The sequence below is a fragment of the Lottia gigantea genome (assembly GCF_000327385.1).
Source record: "Lottia gigantea unplaced genomic scaffold LOTGIsca_76, whole genome shotgun sequence".
Taxonomy (NCBI): domain Eukaryota; kingdom Metazoa; phylum Mollusca; class Gastropoda; family Lottiidae; genus Lottia; species Lottia gigantea.
Genome location: NW_008710536.1, coordinates 1,024,678 through 1,036,788, shown reverse-complemented (window position 1 = coordinate 1,036,788; position 12,111 = coordinate 1,024,678). Strand labels below are relative to the sequence as shown.

General features: G+C 32.1%; 5 protein-coding genes across 5 annotated transcripts in view; 4 read left to right on the top strand and 1 right to left on the bottom strand.

Annotated features, from left to right (window-relative positions):
• Window positions 1-608: 608 nt before the first annotated feature.
• On the top strand, window positions 609-1,172 carry LOTGIDRAFT_168562 (hypothetical protein; the record flags this gene model as incomplete). Its single annotated transcript, XM_009066436.1, has 1 exon — window positions 609-1,172. One exon carries the CDS (start codon window positions 609-611, stop codon window positions 1,170-1,172), a length of 564 nt encoding a protein of 187 aa, XP_009064684.1.
• A 773-nt stretch (window positions 1,173-1,945) lies between these two features.
• Window positions 1,946-2,308, top strand: LOTGIDRAFT_168561 (hypothetical protein; the record flags this gene model as incomplete). Its single annotated transcript, XM_009066435.1, has 1 exon — window positions 1,946-2,308. One exon carries the CDS (start codon window positions 1,946-1,948, stop codon window positions 2,306-2,308), a length of 363 nt encoding a protein of 120 aa, XP_009064683.1.
• Window positions 2,309-4,952: 2,644 nt separating this feature from the next.
• On the bottom strand, window positions 4,953-6,206 carry LOTGIDRAFT_168560 (hypothetical protein; the record flags this gene model as incomplete). Its single annotated transcript, XM_009066434.1, has 1 exon — window positions 4,953-6,206. One exon carries the CDS (start codon window positions 6,204-6,206, stop codon window positions 4,953-4,955), a length of 1,254 nt encoding a protein of 417 aa, XP_009064682.1.
• Window positions 6,207-8,432: 2,226 nt separating this feature from the next.
• LOTGIDRAFT_168559 (hypothetical protein) lies at window positions 8,433-10,139 on the top strand (the record flags this gene model as incomplete). Its single annotated transcript, XM_009066433.1, has 1 exon — window positions 8,433-10,139. One exon carries the CDS (start codon window positions 8,433-8,435, stop codon window positions 10,137-10,139), a length of 1,707 nt encoding a protein of 568 aa, XP_009064681.1.
• Window positions 10,140-10,621: 482 nt separating this feature from the next.
• The window catches only part of LOTGIDRAFT_168558 (hypothetical protein), a gene marked incomplete at both ends in the record, with an annotated part of 3,375 nt that continues 1,885 nt past the window's right edge, over window positions 10,622-12,111 (top strand). Inside the window, one exon of the mRNA XM_009066432.1 lies at window positions 10,622-12,073. Within this exon, the coding sequence (XP_009064680.1) occupies window positions 10,622-12,073 (1,452 nt within the window). The remainder of the gene's footprint in view (window positions 12,074-12,111) is intronic.

The window sequence follows — 12,111 nt, the reverse complement described above, 5'->3', positions numbered from 1 at the left end:
ATAGTGTCTTACCTAGTGAATCACATAGATTTGAATCTATATGCCTATATTCTCTAGTAGCGTGTAATGGTATTGTTTATAATTTTCTATTAGGTCAGGTTTGTGAAGCAGATTTGGCAAGTTGTACCAATAATTATACAACAGGTCAACAGTTGCATCAAAATGATCAACATTTAACCTGCAGGTATATATGTACATATCATCATTTTCAAAATTAACCCATATTAATCAAAAGGAGATGTTCTTTACCGTTAACTTTTGTTCAACCTTTGACCGATCAAAAGTAGTATATGAGCTCATAGATTGGTCGCATTTTTCCCCCATTCCATTTTATTTCATGGGAAAAATGTGACCAATCTATGAGCTCCCAAAAAAAAAGACCTAAATTCCCTACATTTCATAAATGCTTACAGCAAAACATCCTACATTTCATAAATTCTTACATTAAAAAAGACCAAAAAAACACCTTCAATCAATTTCCTACATTCCATCAAAAAAAATCATATTAAAAATAGCCTTATATAAAAATAACATCTGGTTTTAAAATAATGTAGAAGGGAGATAACTCTTGTTTTGGAAATTTTCTACTCAAATTTTAAACCTTAAAAATGGCAAATAAAATACTAGATCCAATCTTTAGATTATATGATCCGATTCGTTATTCGTTTAACAAGAAAAAAGAGGATTATATTATCATCTCACCGACTGTTGGTTCTAAATCCCAATTGAATGATGGTGGTAGAATTACCTTCGAAATAAATTCATTATCGAATTGGTTGCTTCTTTCAGATGCTTATTTCAGATGCGATTTCAAAATTAAAGATGGAACTCAGAATCAAGTTCCTCAAACTAATACAACGTTAGAAAACAATTTCTTTCCATCTTTATTTAGCGAGATGGTTTTGGAAGCTGGTTCAAATCCGATAGAAACAATTAAATATCCTGGGGAATTCGACACAATGTTGAAAACAGTTTTATATCCTAAAGATTTCGATTCAGTTTCAGGTTGGATACCTGATGTTGGTGATGGAAGTGTTTTAAAAGAACCGGTAAGAAATGTTGCAAATGATGCTGATTTAGATAGAGTTGCTCGAAACACGATAGAAAGAGTAGCACGAGCAGCTAATCATGGATTTGAAAAACGAGTACTTCAGTACAATAATATTGTTTAGAATAATAGGTGGGGTAATTACGTAAATTGGAAATTATATCCTTTATTCGGTCTGTTGGAACACAGAATGGTTTCCATAGGGTTACTATATAAAATTCATCTACAAAGAGAAATCAACGATGATAAGATATTCTTTGGAGAGAATAGTTCAGATGCAAAATTAGAAATAACGAATCTCCAACTTTACATACCGGTAATAACACCATCAATTGAAGTAGAAACGAGAATATTCAACTCGTTAACTAAAGATATTGAAATAGCTTTTCTTCATCGTAACACGGTAGATAGCATGACTTTAACGGGAGAATCCACCACGTGGTCAATCACTAACACTATTAAACCAGCAAGATATTTAATGGTTGGTTTCAAGAACTTACCAGATTCTCAAACGAATAACAATAATGTCTTTAGAGTGGCAATGAACCAAACTCAAAATTATTTAATCCATAAAGTTCAAGTAAGATTAAACAACGATAATTATCCAACCACAAAGGATTATAATGAATTGTATAGAAACTATAAAAATATGTGTGAATTATTCGGAAATCCACATCAGTTTGAATATGTAGATTTTGCACTTAATCATCCAATCTATTTTGATCTATCAGCTCACCAAGAAGATCTTTTCAAAACAGGAGTGAACATAAATATTCATATTGAAAACACACAAGGAGATGTAACAGGTTATTGTTTATTATTGGAAGAAGCAAAACATTTAATTAAAATAGCAGATAGAAGAATGATAAGAATTGAGTAAAAAATACACCCTTAAAAATGAAACCAGAAACTTTAGTTATGAAAATAATAGAAGCTGCTGAAACAGCTTCTCCAACTGTAATAACTTTCAACGGTAAAAAAATCAGCATAACTAAAAAACTTATTGATAAATACAAATATTGTCAAGTCAGAGACGATATAGATTTAGAAAGAATTGACGCGAACGCGAAAGAAGGTGGATTTTTACCTTTCCTTTTACCTTTAATATTTGGTTGTATTGCAACGGCGGGTGCAGCTACTGGAGGAATATCTGCCGCAGTCAAAGCTGCCAACGCAAAGAAAGCAGCTGATGCTAAAGCCGCTGAAGAACGTAGACATAATTTAATAATGGAAAAGGAAGCCAAGGAGTGGGAGAAATGATAGGCACAATAAAAGAATTTGGAAAAAGATTTGGGGAAGAAACCAAGAAAACTGTTAAACAAGGATTAAATAAATTAGTAGATAGTATTGACACGGGAGAAGTCAAAGTCAAACATAAGGGTAATGGAATATTTTTAAAAAATATACACACTGGAGAAGGAATATATCTTTCAAAGTATAAAGGAGAAGGAGTTATTTTTGGAACAAATTAGAATAATAAAAAATGGGTAAAAAATTTAATCATTCAGAAATATTTCCTAATAACCCAATGCTCATGTGTATATGCGGTAGTTCGGGTTCTGGGAAAACTCATCTCACTTTTAACATGTTGACAACACCAAACTTTTTAGATTTCGATTCTTTGTATATCTACACAACAACACCAGAGCAATCGTATTATCAATTTCTCAAAGCTTTGAATATATACCAAAGAAAGATGTTCAAGAACTATTTCAATATTACGAAGAAAACGAAGAAGAAGTGGCAATAAAAGATATCATAGATAACTACATCGAAGGAAAGAAACCAACGGATATAAAAGTTTTCTTACGAAAAATGTTAATGATCTAGACTTGTCTAATATTGATAGCAAACGAAAGAACTTAATATTGTTTGACGACTGCGTAGCGCAAAGAAATCAAGCTGTTCAACAAGAATTCTTCACGAAAGGAAGACATCACAACTGTCATTGCATATACCAATCCCAATCTTTTTACGGGATGGATTCTATGTTTATTAGAAAAAATGCAAATTGTTTTTTATTATTTGAATTAAACGATAAAGATTTATCTCAAATCATTCAGTTGATAAATCACGGAATGGACAGAGATTCATTTAAAAGAATTGTAAAGCTCAATGGAAAAACCCAGATGAACATGGATATATATTCGTTAATACTAGAAAACCTGCGGGTGAAAGAGTTATGACAGACATTTGTTAAATTTTATTTTTTTAAAAATGAGTAGCGATTGGAATAATATTTTAAAAAGAAACAAAGAATATATCAAAGCTAAGAATAAAATAAAGACCCAAAATCTACAAACTCTATTTCAACCCATATTAAAATCTCAAGAGGATATTAAAAAGAAATTAGAACCTAAATAAATTCAACAACCACCGTTTCCTTCTCCTTATCAAATAGAATAGCCCATTGAATATGATGGTAATATAATTAGGACATTAGATGATATAAATTATCATTTTTCAAACCCTGAACCAGATTTACGAAAGAGCATTTCACCAATCGTTGATAATCAAGGTTTATTGTTTAATGGATATAGAATAAAATTTGAAAAATTTTACCCTTTATTCAAAATCGATACAAAAGACTTTATATTTACAACAACAGAAGGATTAATAGATTTAATGAATGGTGAGGATTTTCATATTGCCGATTACAAGGATTTAGTAGCATACTCAAAATTTCTACATCTAATTAAAAGGACAGGACGCGACACAAAAAGATTAGAAGATGTTGATAAATATATAACAAAACTTATTGCTTATGGAGAAAATTATCCACCAATCATACAAGAAATAGACGAATTGGAAGAGGAGATAGCTAGAGACAACAGTGGACAAGGTATAACGTTTTTATCCGACAGAACGAGGAAGTACTTAATAGATTACGAGTAATATTAGCGGCAATGAAAGAAGGTCATCGATCGCACAGACAATATAATGAAGTAAATTGTATATTAAAAAGACTCCTAGGAAAAGGTATCATAGATAAAAATGATTATAAAAGCCTGATTAAAAATGTCAAATAAAGATCAACTATTCGTCCCCACCTCAAATAAATCAGACATTAAATTACCTCTAAATTATGAGTACGAACTCGATCGCAATCAAGAATATGAATTGGGTTTAAAATATTTCTCTGTTTACAATTCCATTAGAAATATCAACGAAAAAAATAACCAAATAAAAATATCAACAGATAACGGAGTTACGTTCAAAACCATAAGTTTACTACCAGGAAGCTACGAATACATAGCCATTAACGAATACCTATCTGAATATGGAGGAAGTGTCAATGGTAAAAACAATATTGAATTCGAAGGTAATTTGAATCTGAACAAAATAAAATTGATATTAAGAAATAAAAGTCAAGTTGATTTCAACGTAGAAAATTAATTGAATACGTTACTAGGATTTGATAAACAACTATACACCCAATCCACCACACAAAGCTAATATCGAGAATGATATTGATGTGATAAATATACATTGCAATTTGATAAACGGTGGATTTTTCAATAAATACAAACGTCAGATTATTTACAGTCTTCCAACATTCACTGTACCGATAGGATATAGAATTATAGAGAAACCATTTCAAACGACGTATTTACCATATAATTCCTTTATGATTAAAGATATAAATCTGGAAATCAAAAGTGGTAAAAATAGGTTTATAGATTTTGGTAACGAGGAAATTGTTATTCAACTTCATTTAAAACAAAAAAATTAACACTCTTCATTCTCTTCTTGAATAGTAAGGTAATCGAAATCATCAAATTCGTAGTTTTCATCCAAGTTCAATTCTTTTCCGTCGTTGTAAGGATACATGATTCCTTCACTGTTTGGTGCTTTTCTCTTAACGAGATTTATATAACTTCTAAAAACTTTCTTTTGTTTATCATCATCCTTTGGAATAACTACTCCATTTGGTGAAACTTTTTACCCAAGGTTTCTTAAATTCATTCGTTACATCGAGTCCACTAGCTAATCGAATATAATCTTCTACGGATATCTTATCTTTAGAGTAACCCTTAAACGTTTTCTTTTCTTTTAAAACACCATCGGAAGTTAGAATGATATTGTATTTAACTATTGGCGCTAAATATAAACCAAATATAATTCCACCATCACCGTAATCATTCTTTCCTTTACAATAATCATTTTCGGACACCAACCCACCTTCATTTAATTTATCCCAATTGCTAGACGAAATGTATAAACTATCGGTATCCGTATAGTATATTTCAGGCTTATAAAATCCATCTATCACGCGAATAACATTATTCATTATTTTTTTACTGTGAGATAAAACGAATGATCCCAAATGACTAGGTGTTAGTCGTGTAGATTTAGGAGGAATAAATTCTTTTTCTTCTTCATTTATCTCAACTATATATTGACTATCATTTACTTTTTCATAGCTTTTGACGTGTGAATCGTAGTTGGCTTTTAAAGTCGCTTCACTCCATAGATGTCTCGATGTAGTTATATCCTTCTGAATAGATTTACCATACAACGAATTGCCGAATAATTTCATGCAATTACTACCCACACTATTACCTTCTCGTTTATATTTATTTCTAAGATCTCTTAAAATTAAAATATAATCTCTATATGGTGGAGTTTTAAAAATTTCTTCGTATACTATACCATCTAATATTCTAATAATTCGTCCACCGGCTTTCACTATTTCTTGAATATCGACCGATGTTAAAACGTCGTGACAGAAACCATTTGTGAATCTGATTTTAGTGTCAGTTTCCTTTTTACCTTCTTTATTCGTGTAAGTGATTTTATCTTTAGCTGGTATGGGTTGGAAGAACATGTTTTTGGGATATTCAAACCAGACTTTTAAAATAGCAGTTTTAGGTCTGAATTTCTGTTCATTAAAGAGCTTGACAAATTCTTTATTTTCTTCCGGTAGAAACGGTCTTCCACTTTCCTCTCTCGGATATTCGCTATCTAAATCCGACATGGCGGAAGCGTACAAACCGTTAGCATCAAAGGCCATTAGTTCAGTACATTTTATTTTTTTAAGTCTCGAGTGAACCTCCGTTTTATCTTTCGTGCTAGCGCCATATTCTTTGAATAAATCAATTATATTATCATTTGCTGTTTCAGTGTATTCCTTTAATATATTACAAATTTCATCCATTTTATTCGTTTCAAATGATTTTCGATTTGCCGAAACTCTTCCTCCTTTAATACTGTGTCTGATAAAATATCTTATAAAAGGGTGAGTATGTGAGTAAACTTTTTCTACGTTTTCTTTTTCGGTGTGTTTCGGAACCATTCTAGTACTTTCAGTAGTATATGTCTTTTCGGATATGACGCATTTCACTTCTGCGCATGCGCAGCTTTTTCAATGCGTCATATCGGAAAAGACACAACAGTTAAAATGTATTATAACAAACTTCCCGAAACTGTTAAAAATGTATTATAACAGACTCCCCAAACTGTTAAAAATGTATTATAACACACTCCCACCCCAAACTGTATTATAAATTACCCAAACCACAGACAAGAATCACTAATAATAATACAGTATAAAATAACCGCATTAAAAATGTCTTTAATTTTAAAACAAAAAAACAAAAAAATTCGAAGGAGACGGTTTCTTCTCTGCGCTAACATCTCTCATCCCGAAAGTGGCCAATTTTGTCTCAAACAACAAATTTCCTCAGGAGTAGATGAAGTGAAAAGATCTAATGATTCATTTCTATCGCTTGAATAGTTTTCTCCTTGTATTAAATCTTTCGTATTAAAAATATATAGTGTTTATTGAACAAATATGTCTTTAATAAATGTCCATCCTCCTAAAACGTATTTCGGTGCGGGAGACATTCAAAAGTCATTGGGTTCTCTTCCTGGATTCCCATGGGCAAAATATCCCGGAGAAAAACATCTCCCAGGGCACAATTATACAGGTCCAGGCACTAGGTTAGATCTGCGTTTAGACGAAAATGATATTCCCAAACCAGGGGAAGAACCCGTTAATAGAGTTGACGCAGCAGCGCTCAAACACGACATACTGTACAGAAACAAAGACATAACATTCAGACACCAAGCAGACAAACAAATGATAGACGAACTCGAAAATATTCCCAATCCCACTTTCAAAGCGAAATTACAGAGGGTTCTTATCATAAAACTCTTGAAGGCAAAATTGAAATTGGGTATGGGCATAGCAGACGAGATTCACAAAGAATTTCGAAAAAACAAACATTACCTCAAAGTCAAAGTTTTTGACACGCATAACGAAGGTAAGGCTGTAGTGATAGAAAGATTCAACAGGACTCTTAAAAGCAAATTATTCAAGAAATTCACGGAATTGAAATCTCAAAAATGGCTTAAAATATTACCAGTTGTTGTCGACGAATACAATAACAAAATACATTCGTCTATAGGTGTGACGCCAACGCAAGCCTCTAATAACCCGAATATCATAAAGTCCGTCAACACTCGAAACAACTTTGAAAACGAGATTAGCAATTTGAATATTAAACCCAAATTCAAAGTTGGAGATCGAGTTCGTATTTTTGAATATAAATCATTGTTTCAGAAAGGTTACGTCGGCTATTGGACTAACGAGATATTCATCGTTGATAAAGTAAACAGCACATCACCTCCCACGTATGAATTGATCGATCAAGACAAAGAACAAATCATAGGAAGGTTTTATAAATGAACTTCAAAAAACTGACTTTTAAAAATGAATCTCGAAAATGAAGATTTAGATAAAAGGTTAAGAAATTTAGATGTCGACAGGCATTTTCGCTCTCTTAAATTAAGATTTTTTAAATTCAAATGTAAATTTATCTTCAAAATATTATTGAATGTGTTTTATCAGAATGTTATACAAGTCTTTTCAAACACAAACTACGTATATATTTCGTCAATTGGGTCTTCAGCAATACTTACCGCCTACTTCGAAAAACACCTCAAAAAAATCAACTTAAAAAATGAATGCATTTCTCGATAAATACGGAAAAGACACGACCACAAACTTTCAACTTGTGAAATGGGCCAAGGAGTTGAACGTCTCGCCGTTTTATTATTGCATGTGAGATGAAATTGATGAACTGAAATACAAAAAAGGTAAATTTTACGCCATCACAAACATTCATACTTCGGATCAAAAAGGAGTTCATCACTCTGCTCTACACAAAGATTCTTCGAATAACTTTTATTTCTTTGATTCTTTCGGTCTAGAACCGACAGAAGAGATAACGAAATTGACTAGCAAACCAATCAAATGTTCTACGTTTCAAATTCAAATGCCAGGACAAAAGCTGTGTGGACAACTGTCGCTTTGGGTTTTATATCGGTTGAGTTTGGGAGAAAAGTTTGAAGAAATTATAATAAATTTAACTTAATAAAAATGGCAAACAAGTTTGGATTAGGGTCTTTACCTCTAGAATCTAAAAATCCAATGACGACGTTTATAAACAAAGCGAAACCTTTTTTCGTGGATCAAATCGGAGACACCTTGCAAGGGGATATCGATATGAACAATTTCAAAATAACTAATTTAAAGTTTCCAGGAAACGATAACGATGCCGTGAACAAGAAATATTTACTGGATCAAATAAACGCAATTCAAATAGATAAGGACCATGTTGAAAATAGAATAAATGACGTGAAAAAATACTTCAGACAAAATATTAAAAATCTTGTGAACGAACCTAAACTACAACAAGAGTTAACGAGTTTGAAACGTCTTATTCAAGTGGATAAAACAAGTCAGTTGCAAAATTTAATATCTAAATTAGACGATAAGATTACGAAGGTAAAAATAGACGTCCAACGTTTAATAGACAACCCAAATGTAAACGAGGATAGATTGAAACGAAAACTAACCGCTTTGGAAAGAAAACTTGGCGAATTGCTAGCAGAACTAGACAAGACCGCGGACAAAACCGAGTTACAAAATTCGATATCCAATTTGAACGAAAAGATCGCGAAGCAAAAATCAGATGTTCAAGATATAATTAACACACTTCCCATAGACAAAGATACGTTGAAACGACAATTGACTGCTTTGGGTACTAAAATCACGGACGAATTAGAAAAAGAAGTGGGTGTGATTAAAAACTTTCTTCAAAATAAATTTCGAGATGATATGAAAAATTATATTAAAGAACAGGTCAATCTTTTGGTATCTAGAATTCATGACGATTTTTTGAGACAAGAGAGAAAGACTAAATTAGAAGCTATTGTCACGGACAAGTCGTATTATTTCAATCTTCCATTCGAAAGTGACACTGTCATAGATGGAGAAAGGCCATATGATCAAATAATATTTAAATCAAACAAATACGGATTCAAAGTAGAAATAAAAGTAGATGTTTTCATGGATGGAGAAGGTAAAAACCTATTCGATATCGGCGAAACGGAAGCGTTTACTTTTCGAGGTAGATGTCTGATTCAAATAGAGTTTCCCATGAAGGTTAAAGTCAATAAAGTAGTCTTCAAACAAATCAGTGCCGTTAATCCTGTCAAACATATTTCATTATTCAATGATGGTAATTTGGAAGAGAATATACGTTTGATTGATAAAAAGGATGGGATATATGAAATTGAAACGAAAAATGGTAAATATGTAGACACCTTTAAAATGGAAGTAGAAGATAATAAGAATATTATAAGAATCAAAGATTTAGATATGATATTGGAGACGGAAAATCCACCATCAACTAAAATAATCAAAAACCCAACACCACTACAAGAATCGAGTAGTTATGAGTTTTTACGATCAACAGACTTTGAATACGTAAAACTGTATTTCGCTTTAGGTGAAAAATACACCTCAATCGATGTTCATAAAAGTCAACAAGAAAGAGAGTTTATAGTATATTTATCGTTTGCCGAAGATTTCGACTTCGAGCTTAAGGCTAGTGGTTTTATTTTTAGAGCCAAGATAAACATCGAAAAAGAAAAAATAAAATATTCCTATCATCTTAAAGAGGACCATACGAAAAAAGAAATGTCGTTAGTACGCGTAAATGTTTTTATTTTGAATATCCAAAAGTTTAATAATGCTAGGATTCTCGAAGGGTTTGGTTTATCGGAAATTAACTTAATTTAACGACTTAAAAAATGGAACTCGAAAGCAGACAACAATACATGATAGACAAACAAGAAGAGTTGAAAATAAAGTTGAGACAGTGCAATACATGCAGGAAAACATGGAGTAGAATCGATTCTTTTTTCAAAACAGCGAGCACAGTTCTAACGGTAGGAGTAACGGTGGCAACGGCCGTGACTGGTGGATTAATGCTTCCGGTCATCGTCCCAACCGTATTGGCTGCATAAACAGCCGTTCAAACGACCTCTTGCGGTCTCATCACTTTAGGTTTCACGAGCAAAAAGAAAGCTCATTATAAAAAGAAAACGGATATCTTGAATATGTATCTTAATCAATTGTACATCTTTTTCGAAAGATCGAGAGAAGACAAGAACATAACAGTTGAAGAATTAAAAGAATTCAATGAAATTTTGGACAAATTCCATACAGAAATATCAGCGGTCAAAATAAAGAAATAATCAAAAATATATACTTAAAAAGATATGAATAAAATCGAACACGATGAAACATTGATAGAAATCAAAAGGTCGAGAGTTGGTAGAGGAGGAACTGATCTACTTAAAAAGATAAATGAATACGAAGGCGAAAATTGTTATATACCTACAGATGGTCACTGTTTTATCAAATGCGTCAATCGTGTTTTGAACAAAGATTTAACGTGTAAATTTCAAGAATACATCAACGGGTTTTCAAAAGCAAATAGAAAAGGAGTGATGACTTGTGCTAGAATGAAGGAATTCAACAAGAAATTTAACACTTCGTTTCAAATTTATAATCCCAAAAACAGACATTTTCATCCCAGAGACGTTCACGATGAATTAGATTGGGTTTTTTACTTACACAATTCGCATTTCTGTCTGATTAGAAGAAGCCAAAAAAGTTTGGGAATTCAAGAAATAGAAGACAATTACGAACAGGTGTGGAAAACGTGTAGAGACGACAACGCAGTAACACAGGTTTCACCTCTCAAACTAAACGTGCTTTCGAGTATGAGTGATGATGCGTTATTCGCTTGGGATTGCGAAACGTATTCAGAAAAAAAAAGTCGAAGAGCAATTTCTTATGCCTGCACTTTAATTAATTTAGAAAAACTAAGAAAAAAGTTAGAAAAAAATATCTTTCCTACTGATAATGTTCCAGAAGAATTTCATGATAAACTAATGAATGTAGTAGAACTATTTGTAGGTACAGATTGTATAGATCAAATGTTGAAATATTTAGGTCAATATGATAGAAAGAGATTAATATTAATTTCTCATAACGGCAGTGGTTTCGACAACTGGATCGTGCTTAAAAATACAAAAAAACTAACGCATTGCCCTTTAAAAACACCCAGAGGAATTCTATCTTTTCCTTTATCTAATCCATACACAGATGAAGATTTACAGAAAATATGGAAAAGACAGAAAGAAATAAAGGGTAATTATTTACAACATATTAATTTCACGTGTTCCTATCAACACGAATCCTCTAGTTTGGCTGCATGGGGAAATTCTTCCAATCTGCCCGCGAATTTGAGAAAGATTGCCGACGTAGATATCGCTAAATACACGCAAGACAACTGGGAGGAATTGAGACACGAATGGGAACCTTACGCCAAGAGAGACACTCTCTGTTTGGGAGCTTGTTTGATAAAATACAACCAAGTCACGAAAGAAGTTGTAAACCAAAATATGTCAAATAATCTAACGGCTCCATCTTTATCTTTAAAGGGTTGGTATTATTTATATCATTACGATAAAGAAATGGTGGAAGAAGAATGGTATGAAACTACTAGAATGGTTGCGAAACATACCGAAAAAGAAAATATAGAAAAAGTTTATTCGCACACTAATCCTTTTATAAGAAATTTTATCAGACAATCTATTAAAGGAGGAAGAGTTTCGGCAAATAGAAAATCATTTGAAACGAACAAAATGGATGAAATTTGTAACGTATTAAAGGAATATATTTCACAAACAGAAAGTAATAA